Source organism: Mus pahari, chromosome 21, assembly GCF_900095145.1.
Source record: "Mus pahari chromosome 21, PAHARI_EIJ_v1.1, whole genome shotgun sequence".
NCBI classification, from domain to species: Eukaryota; Metazoa; Chordata; class Mammalia; order Rodentia; family Muridae; genus Mus; species Mus pahari.
Window position 1 is genome coordinate 31,385,142 of NC_034610.1, and position 20,974 is coordinate 31,406,115.

The window sequence follows — 20,974 nt, forward strand, 5'->3', positions numbered from 1 at the left end:
TCTCTCTCTCTCTCTCTCTCTCTCTCTCTCTCTCTCTCTTCCTCCCTTCCTCCCTCCCTCCCTTCCCCCCTCTCTCTCACATGCTTGATAAACACAAGGCGGGGGGGGGGGGCTATAACCAGAAAGACTGTAGAAACAGACACCCTCCTTGTCTATCAAAGATATATTTGGAGGACACTGCTGCTGTCAATCCCTTCCCTGAGAGTGAACCATGGTTTCCCAGCGTCCTGTGAGGTTTTTTTGTTTTTTTGTTTGTTTTTGTTTTTTGTTTTTTGTTTTTTGTTTTTTGTTTTTTTTTTTTTTTGACCTCATCTGAAGAGATGAGGTGAGGGTAAGCTAAGTGGCAACTATAAATGAGAAGGCCCCCAGCTAGGCAGTGCTGCAGATGAGGTGGCCTGAAGCAGGGTTAGGAGGTGTGTCACGAAAGGTAGCATCTATTTTATTTAGCTTTCTAGAACAAGATGGCAAGGAGGGATTATAAATTGAAGATAAGCGAGGAACTTACCATGTACAGATAGATAGCAGAGTCTCAGTATAAACTCTATGAATGGAGGAACATAGAGGTGGAAGGGGTTGGCTGTTAACGCCCAGCATCTTTGGCAATGAGGCACACTAGAGATGTTTCATAGACCTTAAGTTATTATATGATGGTCTTAAAGATGTCAAGAACAGGCCTTTTAGGCTAATAAGATGTCCTTGATGCCTCAAGGCAGCACCTAACAGATAGCTTGATTCAAATGACAGCTGATGCCATGCATCTTCATCTAAACCAGGAGTGATGTAGGAATTGAATGCATCAGCCTAACAGAGCATGCAGGAAACAGAGCAAGGGTATTTTTTTAAAGTTGGGTGCACCAGAAATAGATGCTCAGGGTGATATATGAAGAAGCAGGCAATAAGTCCATGAGCCTTTTGATATAATCACACAGTACATGCTACAGACAGCAGAGACTGGGTGAGGATCAGAAGGCTGTGACACTGGTTCCAAGCCTCCTTGGGGTCTTTCTCCTTGGGATGTAAAATTTTAACTTAAGGTCTCTTCTCGGTGGCTCCTTTAGAAGAATCTCACAGCTACTTCCTAAAACAGCCATTTGGATAAGTGTACTTCCCCCAAAGGACTACGGGTGCTAGAGAAGAAAACAAGATGGTCTTACAATTGCTAAAGAAATTAACTGACAGAACAAGATTAAGTAATGAAAATAAATAGGACAGTAACTGATGTGATCATTGGCTTTAAACTCTAATATCAGACCAAAGTGAGTTCACCCTCTTAGGGACTGGGTCCACCAGTTTCATCTACTTACACATTCATTTCCTGCAAATTCTCTGCTGCAAAGTAGAAGGTTTTGATCTGTGGGTGATTGATCTTAAATGCACTAGAAAAAAAAGAAAAGCACACATGTGTTAGTGTTTTTAAAGTAATTGTTATACTAAATGTCTATTATATAGTCTTGATTTCACTTTAGTAAAGTGAGAGTCTGTTTATCATGTCAGGACTGCATTTTAGCCACTCAAGAGTTTCCATTTGTGTGTGTGTGTGTGTGTGTGTGTGTGTGTGTGTGTGCACACGCACACGCGTGCCCACCTTTTTTCACCTGCTATGCAATTGTATATAGACAATTAAATTCACGAGTCCCTGAGTTGTCACTTAACATTATTCAAATCTAATCATTCTAGCAAGATATTATTTACATTCAATCAAATATACAGTGGCATTTTATTTATAGGAAAACAGGTATGCAACTTCCATGTCCTCCTGACTCTTCAGAAGCCATAGATAAGGGGCACTAGATTGGTAAAGGAAAAGTGTGTGCTAATATTAGTTAAAGGAAATTTATGACCCACCCATGACAGCAAGCAGAATGTTCCCACTTACACCAGAAGGTCTACAGAACAGGACAGAGTTTTGGGTCTTGGGGACTGTTGTTTGTTTGTGATCAATCAAAAACTCAAGAGCATCAACACTACCAATACAGAGCAAAACATAGCTGTTACACCGTATAACAAAGAATAAAAGCTTACACTGGCTCCTTCCTAAGACAACAACTCACTGCTGATCAATGAAGAAATGTCCCTTTCCGATAATACAGGAGAAGGTAATTGAAGAAAGAAGAGAAAGATGAGAGAAGACACAAAAATATGTCACACTCAGATGCTCTCTTGAAATAACCATGGGACTAGAGTGTATATGCAGCTCTCCAGGCAGCTCTGATGATCTCTTGAAATGACCACAGGACTAGAGTGTATATGTAGCTCTCCAGGCAGCTCTGAACTGTTTCCAGACCCTATAGGCTCAGCGCTTGTGAGCAGAACAAAAAGAATGAGCTGAAACCCCCTTCATTTCCATCTCTGCTCACACTTAATCTACAGCAGGGTGCAATCCCAAACTAAACGCATCAGGGACTGAGTGGTAAGGCTGGCAGTCTTAATACCATGAGCCAAGATGATCTGTTCTTGCTGTAGGGTCTGCACTTCTATCTGCTCAGCTATTTGTGGATTCCCTTGCCTTTGGGGTGGGGGAGTTAAAACCCATCCACCCCCCAGGTTAACATATCTGAAAATGAGAAGTAGAACATTTCTATGTACACTTTCTATGAGCATACATTTATATAGTTCCAACTCGCAATGCTCAAAATTCCCAGACATTTGAGTTCTATCTGCACCCACTTACAAATCACCCAATTGCCAGGTGAACTTAGAAAATGGCTATGATCCTGGACCAGGGCCTTGTGGGAGCAGGGGAAGTACAACTTACTTTTTTTTCTTGCATTCAGAGGCTCTTTCCACTGTGAAATCTGACAGGTTGACAAATCCATCCGCTTTCTCTGCCTGAAACACACAGCACATACATTAATAAATGCTGGGATCTTAGCCTGGTGTACTGACAACGAAGAGAGAGGGTATAAGTGAAATAAAGTAGAATCCACGAGATTCTGTGAAGTAGCCATGGGCTTAGATACGCCATTTATAGGAGAAAAGAAATGACCATGAAGTAGTATAAACTAGCCATGGACTTTGATATGCCATTTATAGGAGAAATTATTATTCTAAAAACAAAATGCTCTCATAAGAAATGACAAGATACAGCTTAGGGATGGTCAATATACAAAAGGCCCTGTCCCTGTCCCTGCCCCAGTTCTGTCCTCATGAAACCCACAAAGTTAACCCACCCACGTCTTGCTTCCTGCTAAACCTAGAGGCAGGCTTAGCATCATTTTCCCCCCACAAGTGTGGTGAGCCACAAGCACAGGAGATGAAACCTAGTTAGCAGTCTTGAGATGGTGGACAGAGCCCAGACCTTGAAGTTGGCAAGCCCAGAGATACACATCTCTCTGGCTGTCAGGACATCAGTGAGCCAGAATAAGCAAAACACTTAACACTCAACAGGGATGATCTTCTTCCCCAAGTCTTTAGACAGTGTCCAATCATAGCCACATCTTGTGAAACCCTAGTGCCATGGGTTGATTCTTATATAAGAGAATCCTCAGGAAAGAAAGACACTTTGGATGGCATAAGAAGCATGTTGGTTTATATCATTGGTTCTCAACCTTCCTAATGCTGTGACCCTTTAATACAGTTCCTAACCATAAAAATATTTTCGTCACTACTTCATATCTGTAATTTTGCTACTGTTAGGAATCCGTATTATGTAATAATGTAAATACCTATGTTTTCTGATGGTCTTAGACAATCCCTGTTAAAAGGGTCGTTGGACCACAAAAGAGATGCGACCTATAGGTTGAGAACCTCTTTGGCAAACCTAAAAAACGCAAACCCTTCACAGGAAGTGTAACCAAGGCTCCACCTCTCAATGAACCAGTTGACTTATAATATATGAATAGAGCTGAGATGGTCTGCAATGAAGTTGGGTCATTTGTCATAAATGGAGCGCCAGTCTCTTTTCATATTCACTAGCATCCCTGAGCAGAGAAACACAATTAAAAAAAAACAAAATGGAACTGAAGTGGCGGATATTAGGAGATGATTAAAATTTTATTTTAGAAACAAGAATATTAATTTTAAAATCAGCTAGGTGTTAAATTTGCCCCACGGTGATTTTAGTTGACTTTGTTTTTTGTTTTGTCTTTTTGTTTTGTTTTGTTTTGTTTTGTTGGTCTCAGTTCCAAATCACTGAGTAATCAACTTATCTTTTCTTCGGAAAAATTAAACTGTAAAATAGTCAACTCCATTCCTAGCTTCTGTCTCCTACAGGACTAGATTTATCCAAGCATGCATCTGCATGTTCTCCCTTATGAGAATAAAAACTCAAGGTTAGTGAGAACTTCTCTCTTTAAAATATTTATATGCATGCCCATACACTGAGTGCATATATAGATACATAGTTTATTAACGGGGCACTTAGTCACCACATGGTGGCTTCACCAATCTCATCTTTAAAAAAAAAAGTATTCAAGGAATGTACAATATATGAGTTGATATTTTATATAACATATAATGTTTCCTGTGATTATATGAATAAGTGTAATTTTGGACCCATCAATTCCATTGCTAAAAACATATCCAAAACAACCAAATTCAGGTTGCTCAGGTATATATGCACAGTCACAGAAACGCCATTCACAATAGGCAATGGACTATAACGAACAAAATGACCATCAATAAACAAACTGAGGTAAATCCACACAGAGAAATATTATATATAGTCACAAACCACATGAAAGACTGACATATGCTATGTGGACAAGCCATGAAAATATTATGTTAAGTGAAAGATTTTAGTCACAAAAGGTCACATATTATTTGATTCCATTTATATAAAGTATTCAGAATAAGAAATGCATAATGGAGGAAAAACAAAAACAAAAAACAAAAACAAAGCTATGTATCCAGGCCCTGGGGAGTGAAGAATTGAGTATAACTGTTTGAAGGGAGTCGAGTTTTTTTCTTGGAAATACTGCAGAACTAGATAGAGTTTGTTGTAGAGTATTGTGAATGTACTAAGTGTCCACTCAAGTACTCACTCCATGGTTGATTTTCTTTCTGTAAAATGGCCATACTCATAAAACATCAATGTGATGCTAAAATATTTTCATAAAAATTCCCCACAACTGGTCTTGAGAAAAACAATCACGTATATTAAGTATTTGTCACCACCTCCCCCTCACATATATCTCCATATGAGTTGTTATAGATTCTATGAAGCCTCAATGCCTCCTTTGCTAAGTCCCATCCAGCTCTTCTGTAACCTCTCCTGTTCCTCCTGGTTTAGCTTCTCTGATACACAACACTGCTGCTCACCCTGCCTCTGGTTACCCCCTCTTCGGAAGCTTTCATGGGACCCTCTGCTGTTTCTCAAGTATCAGGGTTCCTTGGGGTTCAGTCTGTAAACCTATACCCTCTCCATTCCAGCAACTCTGAATGGGTAACTTGTGACCTTCCCATGAATTCACATATCATCTGGACACATATGCATCCAAAACCTATAACTTGAATTAAGTTCCATTCTGGAGCCCCTTGCCTAGGTTTATAATGGCCTAGAATAGGACAGCTGAGATATTCCTTTTGGTCCCCATGCACACATATGGGAACATACGTGCCACAAACACTGTGTCAAGCCATTTGGGAACTAAGATTTTTCTCATGAGGGTGAATTCTTATTTTCTGGAGTCTGGTTTGCCTGCTGAGAGAAGAGGTTGTTGTCAAAGATCCCACACGCTGGGATCGTTTTGCATACAAGCACTAAGCCTTCTGCTTCTCCATCCTACAAGCTATGTGGTCCTTGCTGGAAGCTAAGCAGGTCCCCGTACCAGTCTTCAGAATTAGGAACTATAGAAGCATCCCTTTGCTTTATGAGCTACCTGGCCTCCAGGATTTTGTTGTAGAAGATGAACTGAGACAATCCTTCCCAGAATTCATGCAGGGAAATACATACATCTCTTATGGTTACACCTTCCACAGATGGCTCATTCATCTATTCCTACCACATCATACCCTGTCCGGCACCGTTAGCGTTTTGTTAAGTTACAGCAGAAGCCTCCAAAACCAGACCCCCTCTTTCTGATTCTCTCCTTCAATCCAATATAATCCAAATAGCAGCCATAGCAAATCTCCACATCACGAACATGCTTCAAGTCACTTCTCTAATTAAAACCCTGCATGGTTCCCAGTTGCTCTTGGATGAAGCCTAAGTGTCTCAGCAGAAAGCCCTTTGTGACCGAGCCCTAATGAATTCCACAATGCCATCTCCTCCAATGACGCTGTCCTCTACTCAACCAAAAGCAAACTGGAAAATCAAAACAAAGAAAACCACATTCTTACAAGCTAACTTAGAGCTAACACCCAATTTTTGTCATGACGTATGCCTCTAGACAATTTAATTGCAATGCCATAAGCTCATTTTATATGGCGATAATATGTAACTCAACCAAACAGGGGATTGAAAGGTGTTCAGTTGGTAAAAGTGCTTGCCACACAAGCATACATGGGTTCAACCCCAAAAACGCATGTAAAAAGCTGACCACAGTGACACACAACAATAATCCAAACACTGGGGAAGCAGAGGCTGAAGGATCCCTGGGTCTTACAGATCACTGTGTCTATTCTAGTCAGGGAACTTCAGGTTTAGTGAGAGAGCCATATGAAAAGGTAAGGTGGAGAGCAATTGAGAGACACACCCAACATTGACCTTTAACCTCCATATACATGCACACGCTGCACTCTCAGGGAAAACACACACACACACACACACACACACACACACACACACTCGAATAAATAAATATATAAATAAATAATAAAAGAATGGTAGAGTTTGGCTTCTTTAAAAAAACAAACAAACAAACAAAAAAACCAGTTAAGTTATATGGACATGTTTTTGTTTCCATCTAAGGTGTGAGATATGGAGCTGCTGCTTCCGACTGTCCACAGCAGCAGACTATTTGGCTCCTGCACGCTGTGGCAGGGGTGGGACTCTGCCAGCTGCAGAGAGTTGAATTCTGAGACCTCTTGAGAGAAAATAAATGCCAGAACCCAGAGTGGAACTAGAAAGCTGAGGAGAGGGGGGAGGGGAGGGGAGGGGAGGGGGAGGAAAACAAGGCTGTTCCCTCCCCTGCTAATTCTTGCTCATGCTGCTGCTGATGATGATGATGATGGTTGAGAGAAAAGACATGAGAAGAAGTTGGAGATATCCTGACTAGACAAAGAGTGGACTTGCCCCAAGGAGCTCAATGCTTTGATTCAGCAGGAAGTCGTTTAAAGAAACATACACCCCCTTCCCCCCCCCCCAACCTGCTTTGTCTCCTGCCTAGTGTTGAGGAGTGGCAAAGGATTAGGGTAGAATAAGGGTTGGAAGCAGGTAGAAGTATAAAAAGAACCCAAATGAAATAGCTCAAACAAATAAGCCCTCAATGAATAAATAAATAAACAAATAAGCTTCTACTAATATTTGTATTGACTTAGAAGTAAAATGACGGATATGGTGCTTGTCAGTAAGAGTGACAGTCTGAACTCTATCCCTATGGCCAAAAATTTGGTCTTAGGCAAGACTAGACTCCTAAAAGTCACCTTCTGACCTCCACAAGCACACTGTGACATGCCCCCAATAAACAGTGTAATTTTTTAAACGAATGAAAGATGAATTATGTATCTGTGTTCCAGTGGTCGGTTCCTTTCTGCATGGACTGGAAAGACTGAGGTTCTTTCAAATCAAGATCCAGACCCTTGAATACTCGGAGCCACTGCCTGAAGGAGCCCGCCTTCTCATGTGCAGCAGCCTCTTTTCATTGTTCTGAAGACATCCCGGCCATGGTCAAAGTCACAATAGCTATGTCAAAAATGTCTCTTGTTTATGTAACAAGAGACACAACAACAAAACAACAAAACAAAAACAAAAACAAAAACCAACCAAACAAACAAAAACTCAGAAGCAACAATCACAATGGACAACTTCTCTTGGAATGATAGTTTCCTCTTCCTCCTTCCTCCTCCTCCTCTTCCTCTTCTTCCTCCTCCTCCTCTTCTTTCTCCTCCTCTTTCCCCTACACTTTCAGATCTGCCCCTGCCTGATCCATTAACTAAAATAACTGACTTGAATATTATCATTCCCTTTAACTAGTTCTAACTTTAAAAAGTCACCTGACAGTTGAGTAGCAGAACCTGCTAATTTCTCCAGAATCCTAATATGATTTTTTTTAAAAGGCTTGCCCTTGAGCCATTGTGCAAACTCACCAGTCTTAAGTTCTGTGACCACACACCTATCTTTCTTCCTGAAAATCAGCCCATCCACTTTCCCCAGCACCTCTGACATCCCCCATCTCAGTAGAGCATTACTGAGCAGTTGCTGTCTATCACAAGGCAGAGACAAAGTCTTACCTGTGTCAAAACTGGTGGAGTTCAAACATCAAGGACACAGGATCAAGGCTGCTGGTTCTGCCTCCAGGGTCAATCATTTGTGTTAATCTCTCCCTTAACCTCACTTTTCTCTCTCTCTCCCTGAAGGCTTCCCATACATCCACCATCCACTTAATCAACAGAGGTCTTGGGGCCTCCTCACTGTACCCCATGTGTGAGGATGTATTCGTGAGCAAAGCTGAGATCTCATTCTCTTCACAGAAAAGATCAACAGGGACTTCCTAAATGGCATAACATCTCATGGATGGTGACCACGTGACACTGTGTAGATGAGCACCATATTGCAGCTGTGGAATTCCTGCAGGGCAGAAAGCCTGCTTCAACTTGATAATACTAAAAGTCAAGTGTCCATTATGTGCCAAAAAGATAAACAAGTGTTGTGAATGACCAAGTGATAGAACATGCTTTTTTTTTTTTTTTGAACCTCTCTCTCAAGGCACTCTATAGTCTAGAAACAGTAGAAAGATCTGCTTCCAACTCCCTCCAGCCCTTCTATGAGGAAGATTCTCCATGATGGTAAGGCTGCACCTTAGAGCTGAAGTGACCATGTCCTGAGAACTACATAGATCCCCTCTAGCTATGACAGCCATAAGGACTTCTTAGGACCACATTCAGAATCAGAAAGAGGAGACAGTAATGTGCAGACCACACCTTGTGATGAGCCAACCATGCCTTGTTCATTTAGAAATTCTAACATGAGACGGATCTTCCACTACACTATAGAGAGTTAAAAAGCGAGCCCAGAAGACTCCACAGTTAACACATGGCGTAGGAGAAAGAACACCAACTGGAATATGACATCCATCTGCAAGCCACTTACCACCTGATCTTACCCAGAGGATGAGTTCCCTGAAGCAACTGTCTCCCAGCAAACCAACAAGCATAACTAGTGTTGTCAAGCTAAATAAAATCAATGTGCTAAATAATCTATACACCACCATAAGATAGCTTAGGCTCTAGAAAATTAAGAGATCATCATCATCCAGCCATTATAAAAGGAAAAGCAATCACTCAGAGGGAGAAAGCCAATGATAAGCTAGCTTATTGACTCAGACTCCTCGGTGAGCCCTGGAACAGCTGTGCCTGTGTCCCAGTTTTCCCTTGTCGTTTTTTGCATCAGATTAGCAACTGTGAGGAAAAATAATTAAATTACTCGGAGCATAATTACGGTTGCAAGCTTGCTAATCTGTTTGTACATTATTTGGGGTATATTTTATTAAAAAAATATTATTGCATTTGGGTTTATATGATATTATCCTATACATATAATTAGATTTTGATACCTAGAGAATTTCTTCTTACAGATGCCTAGCGATATATATCCTATACAGAAAACAATTGGTAAATGTCTTTGGCTGGTTAATAAAAGCCTCAATTTCTTATAGACTCCAGAAACTTCTGGGTGTTAATTCTAAAGATGGGCCAAGGTGGCTCCAGAAAATCCCAATGGTTCCAGGCTGCTAAGGACCCAGCAAGAGAGAGAATCAAGGGCTCCAGGTTAGGCAGATAATGCATGGACAATGTTCACACAATGTGACTCAGCCTACCCTTTGGTTCTGACAACACAGGGGACCCTTGCTAGACTTCCCACTGTTAACACTTGCATTTCTCTGCTAGGAAGGTCTAGCTCCCGATTCCACTCTTCTGACTTGCAGAGGGATTCACAAAGTGAGCAGCTAGAATGGGCTCCTGGTTCATGTCTGAGGAGACTTGGTAAATACTCCTGCCCTGGACACTTGGCATGCAAACTCTGGATTGTTTGTTTTTCAAAAGCACTGAAGTCCACAGGTCTGTCAGCTTGGGTTACCCACAGCCATCCTCAGCCACTCTCTGCCTTCTCTCATCTGTCCTTCCCTCGCCAAGCTAGTTGTAGCTCTGGGCTTGTACGCGCTACCTGCACAGATTGAAGCAATAATCACCAGTGATAAAAATGCATAAGAGTGCCTATATCAAACGAGCACAAAACAACAATCGGCTTAATATTAACATTGCATTGGGTATTAAAGTAATGTAGCAATGACTTAAGGAATAAAGAAGGGTGTGTATAGACTACATTCAAGGTTCTTGGCATCCACAGGAAATCCTAGACCCAGTTCACTACACAAATGACAAAACAACTACATTTCCTGAATTACTTCCCACAAAGGCCACTCCTACTCAAATCTTCTTGAGGTTGGCTTCTGAGATACCTAAGACGACCTGTCTTTCCCACAGGAAAAATAAACAAACGAACAAACAAACAAGCTCCTACTCAGAGTGACCATTGACAACACGATCCCTCTTCATTATCAGCTTCTAAGAAACACCCAAGGATACGGCCTCCTCCCTAGTGCAGTAGATCCTACTGGAGAGGGGACCGTGAGGTAGCTGGCGTCCTATCCCATGTCTATACATCATTCCCTGGCCACTCCTTCTCTCCCAATGATATCATGTGATAATTGGAAGTATATCTCTCTTACGAAGACTCATTTCAGAAAGGTCATTTCCAAAAGCACTTAAGATAGAACCTTCGCAATTTGAAAGATTGGTGGTTGTTCTCTGCAATGAAAAAAAAAAAAAAAAAGTCTCAGCACATGTTCCCTTTCACAAGCTACCCATGGCCAGCCGCCTCACCTGCTCCCTTAGAAGCCTGGAACCCCAGAGGGGATATCCTTTTTATCCATGTAAGCCAGCTTCTTCATCAGCATAGCCCAATGAAAGAAAGGAAAACAAGAAAAATGAAAAGAGAGCTTTGTAGTAGATTATTGTAGGTAAAATATTGTACTTAATGAATTGATTTCCAAATCATTTATTGCCTAGATGGCTATGTTAACTGGTCATAATGTAAGTAATGAGATGATATTAATGCAAAGGTATTGTAATATAATTATCTCAAGCAAAAAAAAAAAAAAAAAGAAAAAAGAAAAGAGAGCTTTGAGAAATTTGATTGACTTTTACGACCATAGAGTAAATACTATCTCTTAATAAGTAATAAATTGAATGTGCCATCCATAGCTAAAGCCCCAAGAGTAAAAAAAGAATTACCTGTGAAAAAGCAATGCAGTCAACATTCCAGCTTGAGTAAGAGAGGAGCTAAGAAGACCTCACTGCTAGCTGAGGAGTTATACCTGATGGCTACTAGGGGAAGCAGAGTCTGTCTTTAAGAGTGTGGGCTCTGATAGGTGAGACACAGAGTCACAGACCCATGAGTCTACAGCTAACACAAATGAGACTCGGTAGAACGTACATAAATATGTGTGTGTGTGTGTGTGTGTGTGTGTGTGTGTGTGTGTGTGTGTGTGTGACAGAGAGAGGGAGGGAGGATTTAGGAGGAAGAAGGGGAAAATATAGTGAATATATATCATCTGTCTATATGCCATTCTCAAATAATTACATTAAAAACAAAATTTAAGTGAATTCATCTTCCCATTAAAAGCAATAGCAAAAGAAAAAAAAAAGGAATATCATATAAGATTCATACAAAGGTAACCCAGACCCAAAAGGACACACTTGGAAACGCAGGGACAAAAAAAAAAATGGAGCTGAGACTGAAGGAAAGGCCATCCATCCACAGACTGTCCCACCTTGGGATCCATCCTACCTGCAGACACCAAACCCTGACACTATTGCTGATGCCAAGAACTGCTTGCAGACAGGAACCCAGTAGGGCTGTCTTCTGAGAGGCTCTGCCGGCACCTGACTGAGGCAGATGCAGACACAGCCGACGATTGGACTGAGTCCAGGGACCCCAACAGAAGAAGGACTGAAGGAACTGAAGGGGTTTACAACTCCATAGGAAGAACAACAGCATCAACTAACCAGACCACCCAGAGCTCCCAGGGACTAAACCACCAACCAAAGAATACACATGGAGGGACCCATGGCTCCTGCTATCTATGTAGGAGAGGATGGTCTTATCTTGCATCAGTGAAAGAGGAGGTCCTTGGTCCTGTGGAGGCTTGTTGCCCCAGCATAAAGGACCCTAGAGCGGTGAGGTGGGAGTGAGTGGGTGGGTGGGTGGGGGTATACTTTCTTAGGGGAGGGTGATGGAGGATTTGAAGAGGGGAGATTGGAAAGGGGGACAACATTTGAAATCTAAATAAATAAAATAATCAATTTTTTAAAAAAAGATTCATATAAGATTTAAGTATTGGGTATCAATACTAGAGATTTAGGAGCAATAAAAAATAAGGAAAAATAATGAATAGTAATCCTTGAGCTATCATACTTATGAGATAACACATAATCTGCCATCACACAATGTATATTAAATCTTCAAGGAGCCTTCCAATCTCCCTAAGCTGTTTTCATGAGTTTCATGGATATCATTAAGATACTATTGAAGGCCAAGCAACAGAAACAGCATCTCTGCTTCTAAAAATATGTAGCATAAACTTAAAAAAAAAAAAAAAAAAAAAAGACAATACACAAATGGCTAATGAGCGCCAGGGAGAGAGATGCTCATTGTCACTGGGCCTTAAGGAAATTCGAACCAAAACCACAATGAGATGTTGAACACCGTATACTCATTAAAGTGGTAATTAACAGAAATAAGTAAATCCTGAGAAAGTTCTAGGGATGCTGTAACCTCTGTGCCCTGTCAGGGGAAAGGGAGAAGAGCAGTAGATGCCACAGAAAGCTGCTTCTGCAAAAACTGAAAGTATGATTGTCCTGTAATCCTGCATATATACCCAGAAGAGTTCACAGCAAAGCCTCGAAGACATAGTTGCAGGTCCTTGTACTAGGGGCACTTTGACACCAGATGAAAGGTAAGCGCAGCCTGAGCATTCATCAGTAGACACAAATGGATAACTAGATACAAACAGATGACAGATACGCATGGATGTCCTTAAGAAGAAAGGAAATTGAAGCTTGAAGATTTTATGCTTTGGGTTTGTGTGTTTGTTTTTGGTTATGGTTTTGGTTTTTTGGTTTTTCAAGACAGGGTTTCTCTGTATAGCCCTGGCTGTCCTGGAACTCACTTTGTAGACCAGGCTGGCCTCGAACTCAGAGATCCGCCTGCCTCTGCCTCCCAAGTGTTGGGATTAAAGGCGTGGGCCACCACGCCCGGCGATTTTATGCTTTGTGAAATAAGCCAGCCATTAAATAGATAGATAGATAGATAGATAGATAGATAGATAGATAGATAGATAGATACATAGATAGATACATAGATAGATAGATAGATGACTATATTTACTGGGTAGACATATAGTAGTCAAACTCATAGACACAAAAATTCTTTGGTAGTTGCAAGGGATGAGCAGGGAAAGAATACAAAGAGTGGGTTAATGGGTTGAAAGTTTCAGTTTGGAAAGATGAAAAGAGTTCAGGAGATGAAGAGTGGGGCAAGTGCACAATAATGTGAATATATTCAATGCCACTGAAATGCACCTTTTAAAATGCTCAAGACAGTAACATGTGTGTGTGTGTTTGTGTGTGTGTGACTGTGTATGTGTGTGTTTGCATGCATGTGCATATTTCAGCAATATTTTAATACAGTAACTTTTGAGTTTTACAGTCAGTATTCTAAAGTCATGATTTTTGGTAGAGAATGAGCATAGCCACCACAGAAAGTTGGGTAAGATTACAAGTGATGTGGCTTAAGAGAGGGTCATGGTTGACAGTGGGTGCTATCTCACTATCTCTTTACCAGGTGTCAGTCTTCTGTCTGTGCTTCTGTGTTTCGAGGAAAAAGCTGGACTCCCAGAGAGGGCGTGTACAGCATCCAGTGTGACCTGTCCCCTGTCTTTGAGCCTGGGGGCCATCTTCTTCCACAGCATACTGTTTCCTTGTATCCTTTCTGAAGGCACTGTTTCCAATATTTGATTCTAACCTTAAATTCTGACCCCTTAAATATGCTCAATTTCTAAGTTCTTTTGCCCTTGGATAGCTTCCTTTTGAAATACACTGTATAGGAGGTTAAACACAGAGCCCAGTGACAAATGAGCTTATCAGCCAGCCTCTTTGTGGAAGCAGCTGGCTCTGTCCCTCAAAAGGGACTCCTTTGAGAGGGATGATACATCTTCAAGGAGCGACTTCTAAAGAGTCCTCACATCAGAGCACAAGTTTAGCTCTCACGGGCTACTTCTGCCATCTAGGAAACAAACTTACACCACGTCAATCTCTGCTCCAACCCCAGGCCAACTGACCTCCTCCTGACGAGAGTACCACTCTGTGAAAGAACGTGATCCCTTCCATTCTACATGCCTGTCCTATGGCTTCACGTGAGTCAGTAGGGATGTTTTCAGGATAGGATACGGTCACCATGAGGAACAATTTATAGGACCCAAGAGTCCATAGCAAAGTTCTGCACCCTATAACTCCAATACCCAATCAGGGATATTTCAAAACATGCACAAAGTTGCTATTCTTTGTATGTGTCCCTTTTGTGTCTTTACGGTGCTTTGGCTCTGCATTCACAGCTCTCAAGTTAGCTCAGAGTTACATACACATGGTGTTCCTGGTCAGTTTATTACTAGAAAAATGGATTCACAGACAATTACTTTAATGACCTCCCTGCTGACAAATTACATACATATTCTAAAGTATATAAAATATATAAATATGGATACTGCCTATATACATATAAATTATATATATATATATATATATATATATATATATATATATATATATGCCACTTCTTTAAGTACCTGATCATGTGTTTGTGTTTTCCACCTGGTAGCTTGATTTTAGGAAGAAAATCATTCTTCTTTTAAACCCATAGATTAACTTTAAATAAATGAAGCGTCATTGTGAGGTCACCTGGTCACTAGCATGTCCTGCATTGCCTTTGTAGAGTGCCAACTCTATATCTTCTCTTTATAGGCTGCCATAATGTTTACCAGTTTCGTGTCACTAATTTATGTCAGTGTAGAAAAGCTTCAATACACAGGATTTCAGCTCAGACAATAGGTATGGCGTACAGGCAGATTAAACACCTATAAGTCTCATTGAAATAGGATTTTGTCAGGGAAGATCTGAGAAAAATTTATATAGCTCACTAATAAGTAACATGAAATTTCAAATTAAACTATTTCCTTTAAAATATTGATGTCTACTACTCTTTATCTTTTCCTTTCAGAGTTTAAAAGTACATTTAAGTTACACAAATGGGCCAAGGTGAAGGCTCAGCCAGTAAAGGTGCTTGACACATACTCCTGGCAACTTGAATTCAGTCCATGGAGCCCACATAAAAGCAGAAGGAGAGAACCAATTCTACAGAAACTCTTCTGACACCTACATGCTCTCTGTGACATGCATCCAGCCTATACACACACATACACACATGTATACACACGCACATGGGCACACATATATACTTATACCCATACACATACATACATGCATACACACACATATACACCAATAGACATACACAAATATACTCATACACACACAAAAACACTCATGCATACACATACATTCACACACACATGCACACATGCACGCACATAACATACATGCACACATGCGCACAAACATACACACAAATATGCATACACAAATATACACATGCATACACATACACAAATACATACACAAATAAACACACACTTGCATATTCACAGTCTCAGACACACACACATATACATACACACACATATCCAGCATTCAAATGCACAAAATAACAAAAATATTTTTTTAAAAAGCCACATAAGAAAAGAGTATGTCAATGAAAAGAACACTTTTCAACCTATGACAGTTTCACTAAGATATTTCCAAACATGTATACTAAGAGAACATTATGCATGAAAGGTATAGGACCAAAGGCAGAGAAGATGCCTTCTTTCCAGGGAGAAACCAACCCACTTTTTATTGTTCTTTAGCTGAAAGAACAACTCTCCATATTTGCCAATCAATCAAGACAGTTCTCTTATCGAGAAATTCTGGCTTTCAAGTAAGATTTTTTTTGGAAGGGCCAATTCTACTCTGCCAACTTATTCAACCTTGAATAGAAAAGACGCTCAGGAAACTGCTTTCCAGAAGAGCACCTCCCACATCTAAGCCCCTCTGAGAGCACACACTTCGTTCGAGTGCAGCTAGTGAGGATGACAGATAGGACGGGGTTACCACGGTGCGCTGACATGCAACCATGCTGACAATGGGGGAGAGACAGAGCCACATTTGTATAGACAGGTGGGAACCTCAAAGGACTGAGAACTCGCCAAGGTAGGTACTAAGTCAGACACTGTCCTGCACAAGGCATGGGTGGACTGGAAATTTCCATGAAGCAGGGCCAGGTGGTTTACCCAGAAACCCCATTGCTTTTCTGAACTATTGCTGCCCAAATGACATCAATATTGCTTAATTGATTTAAAAAAAAAAACCTCAAGTTTCTAGTAATTTGACAAGTAATGAACAGTACAAAAGATAAACTAACTATGTAGCCAAGGATGAGCTGATAGAAAATTCTACATTTTACCCACATATTCCTTTTCAATTTTCATGTTATTTTCCCAGGCACTAAAACTTGGAGATCAGTCTCATTTTAGCCTCAACTGCTTTGTCTTATATCCAAGGACTCTCCATACGGTGCCTCTCTCCATCAGTGTGCTGCATTCCTGACTCTCACTACAATACCCCAGTCTAAGAATCCACATCTGAATGCTTGCGTTTTCTGGCCAACTCCTAACCAGGTTTCCAACAATGCCCTCCTTCCCAATTAACTGCTGCTAAGCTCATGTTTCCACATGCCAGTTTCTCTGCCAGCCTGAGAATCTTCTTTAACCCCCTCCTTCTCAGGGGCCCTATTTGTAAACAGTGTAATCAGTCTGACTTCCATATTTGCTGGGCCCAGGTCACCTGTCCATCACACACTCTACAGAAAAGAACACAGCTCTCTGACTTTGGAATATTTCAGAGTTGAACCCGGCTCTGCCAATTACTTCCTAGGAAACTCTGAGTAAGTTCCTTTCGCTCTTGGCTTTCTGTAAATTCACTTGGGAGAAATAAAATTGATGACAAGTGGTTGTTATGGAAATTAGAGGTAATGTCTACAGTAAGAGCTTGGTGCAGCTTATATATACTATCTCACCTTTGTTCACATTAGACCTCATACTCGGATGCTCACCCTACCCCTATCTTCTACTCCCGAAAGCTCCAAAGACGGTATTAAGCAACGATGGGAAGAGCCGTGTGAGACCCATTGCTCCACAGGGGTCCTTTCTAGCAAACCCTCAATTGAATCATATTTTTAAGAGTAGAAATAGAAATGCATTCCTGCCAAGAAAAATACTTGAACAAGATTTCACCTCTCAGAATCTTTTAGGCAAAGTAAGTGTCAGTGACTCCTTATTCCTGTTTACTTGAGAAATCAACAAATCTCAATCAAGTACTTATTCAACACCAGACACTAAAGTACTAAAGATACAAATCTATGATCTTGCTATGTAGCTATAATGATCAATTACCAAAGGCAGGAATTGGACACACATTAAAAAGGAAGGACCTGCGTGACAATCAAAATACTATAAAATAATATAAATGGAAGAAGACAGGATAGCTAACTTTAGGTCTATGGTAAGTCTACATAGAAGATGTGGAATCAAATTAAAGTGTGGTTCGTATGGAGAAGGAAGGCTTCCTGAAACTGAGCAGGAGCAAAGGCTTCCAGGAGCAGATTCTGAACAGGGAGTCTATACAGACAAAGGTATACATAGAACCAGAACGCATCAGTGGAAATCAAAGGTTCCACAGCTAAGGCTTGGGTTAGGATGTGGAGTATGGAGAAAGAAGAAAAAGGTTCCCATTAAGATGATTCCCAAAAGTGGGTTTGAGCTTTATACTAAGGGCTTGGGAAAGTGAGAGTGTAGAGTTTAATTCCAGGTTTTTCACTAGCTGAGATTTTTGTGGCTATTAAACTTACTCACGGTGCCATAAGAAGTGGCGTGCAGTTCCATGTGCTCGCACGCATTCCAAGCCAACAAAACGTTATGTGAAAAAATGATTAATGGCCTTTCCTAAGGAAGTCTGGGTAGTGGTGTTGGGAGAAGCAATGTGAGCAGAAAGAGGTAAGACCCTCACTGATTTCTGGGTACCAGTAACTGAAAGGCGGGGAGGGGAGGGTGACAAAGTCCCTGGTCAATAATGACAGCAACAGGGATGAGCAAAGGGATCTGATTGGGTAGCTTGTACACTCACAGCAGAACTGCCACTTGTGCAGATGATCTCTTGGTCCCCCTTCGGAAATGAGATGATAGGATATCACTTATCCTGGTCCCCAGAAAAATTTAGCGTGGCATATCATAATCAGGAACCCGAGGGGCCTTGACAGGAAACAGTTTTTATTCACTCCTTTCATGGATGACTTCAGCAGTTTATACCAGGTCTCAGTCTTCTAAAGTATGCCTCTGAGGTCTGCGACTTTCTGTCTATATCCCTGTCTGTCTCTGCCTCCCTCTGTCTCTCTGTCTCTCTGTCTATGCCTCTTATTATCTATTTATGTCTATCTCTATCTCTTATCTCTCTGTGCATATCTCTCTGTCTCTATCTCTTTCTCTGTCTCTCTGTCTTTGTCTATGTCTCTGCCTATCTCTATCTCTGTCTCTTTCTATCTCTGTTTTTGTCTCTGTCTATGTTTCTTCTCTACCTATCTCTATCTATCTCTGTCTGTCTCCCTCCAGAGAGTGTGCGCTGGACCTCAGGTATGCTAGGCAAGCACTCTACCACCAAGATATACCCTCAGAGTTTTATATTTATATTTATTTATATTTCTTTTTCATCTTGAGACAGTGATTCACTAAATTGACAAGACTATCTTTGAATTCACTCTGTAGACCAGGCAGGCTTTGTACTTGCAATCCTCCTGCCTCAGCCTCTTGAGTGGCTAAGACTATAATCCTGTGCCAACATACCCAGCTAAAGATTGTTTTGAAGAACAGATAAGAGCCTGCATACACAATACCTAGAACACCCCTTGGCATATGGGAGATGTTCCATGGGATAGACCATCATACTATATACAAAGTCCCAAAAAAACAGAGTCACAAAGTCCTCTAAGAAGAGTGAGGAACAGACTGCTAATTAAATCTTAATTGCGGTCTACCCATAACAAACACAATTGAGATGTCAGGAATGACTGCAGCAAAGAGAGAAAGCAAAACAACATGAGAAGTCCTCCGCAGAAAACTCTTCTGTACACCATTTATAATCCTCTATCTCCCTGGGCAATTAACACCAAGCTGATTCTCAAGCTAATGTTGCTAATTTAATGGCACTAAAGTACATGACCAGTATCCCAAAGCTTACTTTCTGCATCTAATGAAAGTGTACAGGGATGGGGAAGCCCACAGGCATCTAAGACTCCATCTTCTTCCCCCCTCTGAAGTCTCAGCCAACATGGCTGCTCCATACAGAAGAGTGACATTTCTGACGTCTAAGATTAGGGATGTCTGAAACCTAAAAGTAACCTGCTCTACTCTCCTAAGAGAAACAGAAGATGAAGAAGCCAAATGAGCCAGGTGGTAATTGTGTGGGTCCAGAGAGGACATCTTCACATTCAGCTAAGACAGGGACGGTGCCATCTGGTCAAAAGATGAGAGAGATATGCTAAATGGCCTGTTTATCTCTGAGCCCTGTTATGTCCCAATAACATGTTCCAACACCCCATCTATGCAGCATGTTCCAATACCCCATCTATGCCACAGGCTCAAGAAATCCCCCAGTGCTATTTATAGGGCAACTCAGATCAGCTTGTCTTAAGGAGCATCCAGGTGACAATCGCTCTGTGATGACTGCCCAAAATGCCATCGCCTAGAATAATAGGAACTAGAAGCTGGAGAGATGGCTCAGTAGGTAAAAATGCTTGTGGCCAAGGGGGACCACTTGAGTTATATCCCAGGGACCTATACTATAGAAACAATTCCTTATTGACTTCCACACATGAGTGGTGACACACATACACACACACACACNNCACACACACACACACACACACACAAATCAATTAATCAATAATAAATAAATAAATGTAATTCAAAAATTAAAAATAAAATAATAGGAAACATAAAATATTTATGTTAACCTTAATTTCCCTTAAGAAGGAAGTTGTATTTGTTTGGAAATCTACCCAGTCCTGGGTTGGCTTCATTTAGCACTGGTCCCTTAAATGGTTTAACAGAGCTTCTCTACGGGTATTTCTTCTACAACAAAGGGACGCCAGCTCTCTCAAGATCTGCAATGGCTTCCCATTCCCCAGAGTCAGATCCACCTGCACAGCTCCTCAGAGTATTCAACAGCACTAACATCCCTCTCAGAATGTCTCCAGACGCCAAGGACAATACGATAACTTCATTTCTAGCTCTTTTTCTACAACTAAACCATGACGCTCACCCCCGTAGTGTGTGCCCATCAAAGGTTAAATTCAGCAACTATCTCAGGGAGTGTTGCCCTCACAATGCTTGGACACCAATGTCACCATGGAACAATGTCACCAGTCCCTCCACAAGGCTGGCATACAGGTTAGCCATCTCAAACCAACCCATCCCAGCAGAAGAGAAGGTAGTGGAGAAAGGATGGCGATCACTCCCTGAACTGATGGATTTATATCCTCAATAGAAGGCAAAGCTGAGTCCCTTTTTAATAGACCTTAGCAATGCAAACTCTCCCCACCCACCCACCC

General features: G+C 41.2%; 1 protein-coding gene across 1 annotated transcript in view; it reads right to left on the bottom strand.

The window, feature by feature from the left end:
• Ipcef1 (interaction protein for cytohesin exchange factors 1) overlaps positions 1-20,974 on the bottom strand; it is an 82,138-nt gene that overhangs the window by 59,725 nt on the left and 1,439 nt on the right. Inside the window, exons 3-4 of the mRNA XM_021220901.2 lie at positions 2,756-2,829; positions 1,305-1,376 (exon numbers count right to left, since the gene is read on the bottom strand). Coding sequence (XP_021076560.1) covers positions 1,305-1,376; positions 2,756-2,829 — 146 coding nt within the window. The remainder of the gene's footprint in view (positions 1-1,304; positions 1,377-2,755; positions 2,830-20,974) is intronic.